This window comes from Artibeus jamaicensis, unplaced genomic scaffold (assembly GCF_021234435.1).
Source record: "Artibeus jamaicensis isolate MK-2021 breed Jamaican fruit bat unplaced genomic scaffold, CSHL_Jam_final contig_3275, whole genome shotgun sequence".
NCBI lineage: Eukaryota > Metazoa > Chordata > Mammalia > Chiroptera > Phyllostomidae > Artibeus > Artibeus jamaicensis.
The window spans coordinates 480,614-489,408 of record NW_026521773.1 but is presented as its reverse complement, the minus strand read 5'-3'; the positions used below and the strand labels follow the sequence as shown (position 1 = coordinate 489,408).

At 40.0% G+C, this 8,795-nt stretch overlaps 1 protein-coding gene across 1 annotated transcript; it reads left to right on the top strand.

Moving 5' to 3' along the window:
- Window positions 1-4,916: 4,916 nt before the first annotated feature.
- LOC128627162 (olfactory receptor 1J4-like) lies at window positions 4,917-5,876 on the top strand. The gene has a single exon (XM_053663747.1). The coding sequence runs from the start codon at window positions 4,917-4,919 to the stop codon at window positions 5,874-5,876; it is 960 nt and encodes a 319-aa protein (XP_053519722.1).
- The last annotated feature ends 2,919 nt before the right edge of the window (window positions 5,877-8,795 follow it).

The window sequence follows — 8,795 nt, the reverse complement described above, 5'->3', positions numbered from 1 at the left end:
AATAAAGGCCATATAATGAGAGACCTACAGCCAACATCATACTCAGTGGGCAAAAACTAAGATCTTCTCCATTAAGATCAGGGACAAGACAAGGATGTCCACTTTCACCACTTCTATTCAATATAGTATTGGAAGTTTTAGCCACAGTGATCAGGCAAGAAAAGGAAATAAAAGGCATCCAAATTGGAAAGGAGGAAACAAAACTGTCATTGTTTGCAGATGACATGATAGTGTACATGAAAAATCCTATATACTCTACTCAAAAACTGCTCAAACTAATAAATGAATTTGGCAAAACAGTGAGTTACAATGTCAATATCCAGAAATCAAAGGCATTTTTGTATAATAACAATAATCAGCAGAAGGAGAAATCAAGAAAAAATCCCATTTGATATAGCAAAAAGAAAAAATAAAATATCTGGGAATAAACCTAACCAAGGAGGTAAAATACCTGTATGAAGAAAACTACACAACACTGAAGAAAGAAATCAAGGAAGACACAAACAAATGTAAACATATACTGTGTTCACGGATAGGAAGAATTAACATCATCAAAATGTCCATACTACCCAAAGCAATGTACATATTCAATGCGATACCTATTAAAGTACCAATGGCATATTTCACAGACATAGAACAAACACTTCAAAAATTTATATGGAACCATAAATGACCCCGAATAGCAGCTGCAATTTTGAGAAAGAAGAACAAAGTAGGAGGGATCACAATACCTGAGAGTAAATGGTATTACAAGGCCACTGTAATCAAAACAGCCTGGTACTGGCATAAAAACAGGCACACAGACCAGCACAGAGAGCCCAGAAATAAACCCAACTCTCTACAGTCGATTAGTATTTGACAAAGGGGACAGTAACATAAAATGGAGTAAAAAATAGCCTCTTCTACAAATGGTGTTGGGAGAACTAAACAGCTATGTGCAAAAAAATGAAACTCGAGCACCAACTTACACCATACACCAAAAGAAATTCAAGGTGGATAAAAGACTTAAATATAAGCCGTGACACCATTTAAAGTCCTAGAGAACATTGTCAGGAAAATCTCAGACATTTCACAGAGCAACATTCTTACTGATATGTCCCCTAGAGCAAGGAATATAAAGGAAAGAATAAACAAATGGGGATCTCATCAAAATAAAAAGTTTCTGCGTAGCTAAAGAAAACAGTATTAAATTAAAAAGACAACCAACTGTATGGGAAAACATATTTGCCAATGATACCTCAGACAATGGTTTAATCTCCAAAATATACAAAGAACTTATACAATTGCACTCTAAGAAGACAACTAACCCAATTAAAAATGGGAAAAGGACGTAAACAGACACTTCTCTGAGGAAGACATACATAGGATCCAGAGAGACCTAAAAAGATGCTCAATATCTCTAGCTACCAGAGAGATGCAAATTAAAACCACAATGAGATACCACTTTACACCAGTTGGAATGGCTATCATAAACAAAGCAACAAACAACAAATGTTGGACAGGTTGTGGGAAAAAGGGGTCCCTAGTTCACTGTTGGTGGGATTGCAGACTGGTACAACCATTATGGAAAAGAGTATGGAATTTTCTCAGAAAACTAAAAATGGAACTGCCTTTTTTTTATATAATAAATTTTATTTAGTTACTTTTCAAGTACATTTTTTATCTATTTCTCCCATCCCCCCCCCCACCCGGCCTCCCCCCTCCCTCCAATTTCCCCTCCCCCAGTCCTCATCCCTGTGTCTTTCATACTTGTTCCTCAAAATCCCTCCCCCTTTTTCCCCTTAAATTCCCTTCCCTCACCCCTCTGGTTGCTGCCCACTTGTTCTCTATTTCAGTGTCTTTGTTTTTATTCTGTTTGCTTGTTTGTTTTATTCTTTAGCTTCCTGTCAAAGGTGAGATCATATGGTATTTGTCCTTCAATGCCTGACCTATTTCACTCAGCATAATGCTTTCCATGGAACTGCCTTTTGACCCAGGAATTCCACTGCTTTGATTATATCCTAAAAACCCTAAAACACCAATCCAAAAGAACCTATACACCCGAATGTTCATAGCAGCACAATTTGCAATAGCCAAGAGCTAAAAGCAACCCAGGTGCCTGTCAGTAAATGAATGGATCAAAAAATTGTGGTACATATACACAATGGAATTCTATGCAGCAGAAAGAAAGAAGGAGCTCCTACCCTTTGCAACAGCATGGATGGAACTGGAAAGCATTATGCTGAATGAAATAAGTCAGGCATTGAAAGACAAATACCATATGATCTCACCTTCAACAGGAAGCTAAACAACAAAACAAACAAGCAAGCAAAATAAAAACAATGACACTGAAATAGAGAACAGGGGGACAGTGACCAGAGGGGATAGGGGAGGGGATTTCAGGGCAAAAGGGGGAGGATTTACAGGAACTAGTATAAAGGACACATGGACAACAACTAAGAGGGGTGGAAATGGGAGGAAGGTGGGTGCACTGGGGGGAGTGGGCTGGGATGGGAGTAAAAGACAAAAAACTGTACTTGAAAAATAATTAAATAAAAAAACAATTTTAAAAAAAGAAAGAGACTGATATTTGACATGTGTCAAATATTAAACAGCAACTTGGCCTTATTCATTTCATTACACAGACTTAAACTTAGGCTACAAGTAAATGAAAACAATCCGCTCTGTGGCCTGTCTTTCCACAGGGTTCCACTTGGGCTTGTGTTCTCCACGTATTCCCATGGGCATTTTCAAAGTTAGGTTCTTTTCTCTGCAAAGGAATAAGACCCAGGCACCAAGAAACGAAGACAATGGAGCCCATTAAAAAGGATGTCTTTGGAGATACTGAAGTAGCCTTGATCGGACAACTAGCAAAAGAGAAGACTTCCAGGTTTAGTGTAATCTTTATAATAGAGTTTCACAGTAAATCTTTGTTAATTCAATAAAAAATGACTAAAATTAACATTTTTTAATTTAAATTATTTTATTGTTGTTCAATTACAGTTGTATTTTCTCCACATGGCTCTCTACCACCCTCTCCAAACCCACCTCCCTTCCTTGCTTCCACCCCCCCCCTTGGTTTTGACCATGTGTCTTTTATAGTAGTTCCTGAATACCCTTCCCCCCACTGTCTCTTCCCACCTCGCCTCTGGCTATTGTTAAATTGTTCCTAATTTCAATGACTGGTTATATTTTGCTTGCTTTCTTCCTTTTGTTATCTTCCAGTTAAAGCTGAGATCATATGGTATTTGTCCAAAACTGCCTGGCTTATTTCACTTAGCATAATGCTCTCCAGTTCCTTCCATGCTGGCACAAAGGTTATAAGCTCCTTCTTTCTCTCTGCTGCATAGAATTCCATTGTGTTAATATACCATGGTTTTCTGGTCCATTTATTTGGTGATGGGCACTTAGGTTGCTTCCAGCACTTGGATATTGTAAATTGTGCTGCTTATGAACACTGGGGTGCGTAAGTTCCTTTGGATTGGTGTTTCAGGGCTCTTAGGGTAAATCCCAGCAGTGGAATTGCTGGGTCAAAAGGCAGTTCCATTTTCAGTTTTCTGAGGAAATTCCATACTATTTTACACAGTGACTGCACCAGTAGGCATTCCCCCAAATTAATATTTTCAAGTAAATTGGTATATTTACACTGTTTGTATTGTATGTCTATATTTACATACAAAATGCAAATATTATAAGTCATTGTGGAAAAAGAAAGCTATAACATACTGTTTAAATACATCCTACTTATGTAAATAAAAATTTATGAATAAAAAACACTTTAGAAGGACAAAGATAATAATGGAAGGCTGAGTACTTTATTCTTTGTTTTCATGTTTACATTGTTTGGAGTTCCTTCATGAAGCAGAATTCATTTTGTAAGCAGTAAACCAAAAAGGAGTATCCACTGGGGAGAAAAAACCCTCTTCACACCCCCAAGTTATGAGCTAACTAACCGGGAGAAACACAAATCTGGCAGGGAAGGGCAGGAAGGAGGTCTTCGCACATCTTTTGGTCTCACACTTGCAGGGCATCCACCCTGATGTTCTTTCTAAGGATGGTGTTTCCTCACAGTTTCCTATCTGCCTCAGAATTACCTCAGCCCTGATCTCATGAATGAGCAATTCTGGAGGTAGAGCATCTTTAACAAGCTCCCAGGTGATTATGCTCAACAGCAAAGTTTAGGGACCACTGCCCTAGGGCACCTGTCCTGCAGGGAGTAAGAAGACTGAGCAATTAAGATGTGTTTAATGCAGGTCTCTAACCAAGAACCTGTTGCTTTGTCCCTTGGGTCCATTCCCTGATAGATAGAGAGGGGTCTCCTCATCTCCATTTCTGAAGCTGATGAATTGAGAAGAGTGAACTCCAAGCTTGTGCTGTTACCCTCTGGTGTCAGTGAGAGGTTTAAGATCCAGCAATCCGGTCCCTGGGTGTCCCACAGAGAAGCGGAAAGACTAGTCACTACTCCAAGAGGCTAGATGAATTCAGCATAACATTCAAGGCAGAACTGGGTCCTTTGTCAGGAGCAGGTGTGTGCATGCCTGTGGGAGGGTATGCTCAGGTGTTCATCACTTTTCTGTGCTCTTTGTGAAGTCACTTATTACTTCTTCCTTAGGACAGCGATATCACAATCATCACTCTGGTGAGCCGTCAGTAAATGAGTATAGCCAGCTGCCTTCCCAATTATGTCCTGCCTATAATCCCCAGTATAGTTCCATACCTTCCTCAAAGACATCAAACCTTGGGCCTAGGAAACATCTACAACCTAAGTTACATTTGCCTGACTTCCACTGAAGACACAGAGTTTCTTCACTAGAGAACTCTGCATTTTACATTTAATTGAATCAATGTCACTTAATATAGGACACATCCTAGGATCAAACATGTGTTGATTATACTTTTCTCACTGTCCTTTCATCCCCAGCTGAAAGGGGAGGTCCATGAGGAAGGACAACCAGAGCAGCGTATCCGAGTTCCTCCTCCTGGGGCTGCCCATCAGGCCAGAGCACCAGGGCACCTTCTTTGCCCTGTTCCTGGGCATGTACCTGACCACAGTACTGGGCAACCTGCTCATCATCCTGCTCATCAGGCTGGACTCCCGTCTACACACACCCATGTACTTCTTCCTCAGCCACTTGGCCCTCACTGACATCTCTTTCTCATCTGTCACTGTCCCTAAGATGTTAATGAGCATGCGAACTCAGGATCAATCCATTCCCTATGCAGACTGCATAGCACAGATGTATTTTTTCATATTTTTTACTGACCTGGACAGCTTCCTTCTCACCTCAATGGCATATGACAGGTATGTGGCCATCTGTCACCCCCTCCACTACATGACCATCATGAGTGAGGCACTGTGTGCCTTACTAGTGGCTGTGTCCTGGATCCTGTCCTGTGCCAGTGCCCTATCCCACACCCTTCTCCTGGCCCAGCTGTCCTTCTGTGCTGACAACACTCTTCCCCATTTCTTCTGTGACCTTGGTGCCCTGCTCAAGCTCTCCTGCTCAGACATTTCCCTCAATGAGCTTGTCATTTTCACAGTAGGAGTGGTTGTCATTACTCTCCCACTAATATGCATTCTGATCTCTTATGTCCGCATTGGGGCCACCATCCTGAAGGTTCCATCTACCAAGAGCATCTGCAAAGCTTTGTCTACATGTGGCTCCCACCTCTCTGTTGTATCTCTTTATTATGGAACAATTATTTGGGTCTATTTTTTCCCCTCATCCAGCACCTCCAGTAACAAGAACATAATTGGCTCTGTGATGTACACAGTGGTCACTCCACTGCTGAACCCTTTCATTTATAGTTTAAGGAACAGGGACATGAAGGGGGCTCTGGAGAAACTCCTCAACAGGCAAAAGTTTTGTCTCAACAACATTTGCTCATCTGTATAAGAGACAGATTTATTCCCAGATGCCAGCCCCCTAATCTTGAGCCCCACACTCTTGAGCCCTGCAGGCAATAAGTGCTTGGTAAGTTATTGATAAGTTGAATTACATTCTAGTACAGGTATTCTCTCTTTTCCTTGCAATTCTTTAGTATAAATCACGAGATCTAACTTGATATTATTGATCATTACTCTTGTCCATTAGAGTAAGAAACGGATAGCTAGTAGAATTTATGCCTTTCCTCTCTTATTTCCTGGGAATTTATTAGTTATTTTAAAAACAGGTTTATTGAAGTAAAATTGACATATAAACATTGTATATATTTATAGTATACAACCTGATGCTTTGATATATATACATATATATAGTGAAATAATCACAATTAAGCAAATTAATATATCTATCACCTCCACATAGATATCCTTTCATTTTACTGCTGTGTATGTGATGATACGACTGAATTTAAGATCCACCCTCCTAGCAAATAAAAGTGAACAACACTGCATTGTTAACTGTAGTCACCATGCTGTACATTGGACCTCAGGAACTACTCATCATGCATGCCTAAAACGTTGTACATTATGCTAAGTGAAATAAGTCAGTCTGAAAAGAGATAAATACTGCATGATCTCATTTATAAGTGGAATCAAAAGCAGTCAAATTCATAGAAGCAGAGAATAGAATGGTGGTTTCCAGAGGGTGCATGGTGGGGGGAGTTGAGTGATATTGGGAATTTATTAGTTTTTGTGAATTGTTGGAAGATATTGGCTAATGGGGCTCCCTTGGCATATAAAAGGTTGTAGAATTGGGAATTTGTAAATTATCTCCTTTCCTTTCCTCACCTCATTTAGTGCTCTTTCTGTATTTTTTGTTGTTGTTGGTGGTGATGGTGCAGCAGGAAAAGAAACTGCATAGTGCCCTTTGTAGCTCAGGGAAAATACCCACAGTTATGAGTTTTGCTGCTCCACATATCAATCTCTTCAATATCTGTCTCTCTGAAAAATTATTTTCACTCAGCTTAGTGACTCCAGGTTTGTATTATGCACCCAAGTAATCTAACTTCATTGTCATCCAGTGAAGGACCACACAGTTCTCTTCAGGCTGTACTTAGTTAATCCAGGAAGCTCAGAGAGTCCCAAAGAAGTTGGATCCAAGAAGGAACACACCAAGGCACATCATAATTACATTAGCCAAGATTAAAATGGAGAGAATTCTAGAAGCAGCAAGAGATAAGAGGACAGTCACTTACAAAGGTGTTCCCATCAGACTGTCAGCGGATTTCTCAAAAGAGACCTTACATGCAAGAAGGGGCTGGAAAGAAGTATTCCAAGACATGAAAACCAAAGACCTACAACCAAGATTGCTCTATCCAGCAAAGTTTTCATTTAGAATGGGAGGACAGATAAAGTGCTTCTCAGATAAGATCAAATTCAAGGAGTTCATCATCATCAAGCCCTTATTATATGAAATGTTAAAGGGAGTTACCTAAGAAAAAGAAGATAAAAAACATGAACAGTGAAAGGACAGCAAACTCACAGTTATTAACAACCACACCTAAAACAAAAGCAAACTAAGAGGACAGCTGACCAGGAGTGAACCATAGAAATGAAGATCGTATGGAGGGTTAGCAACAGGGGAGTGGGAGAAGAAGAAGAGGGGAGAAGGTAGAGAAAATAAGTGGCATAGACCATAGATAGAAAATAGATAGGGGAGAGGGTAAGAATAGTAGGAGAAATATAGTATCTAAAGAACTTGAGACATGTGGTCATGAACTAAAGGGGGGGATGGTGGGGGAGGGGTTGTGCAGGGTAGAGGGGAATGGAGGGGGGAATAGAACAAATGTAATGGAATAATCAATAAAATAAAAAATATTTTAAAAAAGAAAGAAAAAAAGTAAAAATAAATAAATAAAATATTTTGTGTTAAAAATTAAAAAAAGAATAAATAGGATCATAAATGCTTGTGAGACTCAGCACCATGTAGCTATAAAAGAGAAGTATTTGGGAAAGACAGATCCCAACTGTGAACTGTATCTATCAGTGTGTGTGGCCTGAGGCCATTTACTTAACTCCCCTATCAATTTCTTCTTCTGGGTAAATTGAGAAACTACTAAGATATTTAATATATTGTTTATTTGAAATAAATGACATGCTAAATTTGGCTTAGCATTACAACTGACCAACAGTAATGAACATTAGCTTTCCCTACCTATGCATGAGGTGAATTTTGGAGAACTTGCATAGATAATGCCTGAGTAATGGTGAGCATGGGAGCAAGGCATGTAAATTACAACCACGATTCAAATTCTACCACCTGTCCTAGGACACAGCAACCCATCTTCTCTGGCTTGAACTAGAACCAATGACTTAAGGAACAATGGACAAGTGAGTTGTTAGGTGGGTAGATGAGAAAAGACAGACCAGAACAGAATCTTATTCTCTACTCTCAATATTCACTCACAGTTGCCCTGGACCTGGAGCGGATGGTCTGCCTTTCAGCATCCCAGCTTATTTTAATGTGGAAAAACAAAGAGTGCCCTGCACCCCCACCCTATTCTATTAAGCTGCAGGCATGAAGTCTCTTTATCTGCAGGTTCAGTCTCAATCAGTTTTGGATACAAAATAAAACTTGAATGAGACTGGAGACTTTCTTGCTAGTCTAGAGAAAGCAGGCTTTGGTTGACCTTGACACACCAATGAATACGTGGCTCAGTTTCTCTTCTCACACTCCAGTTCTGTGGCTTGGATCTCTGATCTTCTGTCAGGCCCTGTCAGACCCATCCTCCAAAGGGGTACCACTGTCATTCATATTTTTAGCCATGGATTGGTGACATTGCTCTGAGTGGATTTTCCTCAAGAAATGCTAAGTCCACTCACCTGTTGGGAAGTGTTTTATCACCACCTGCCATGCTAGATCAGCCTTCCC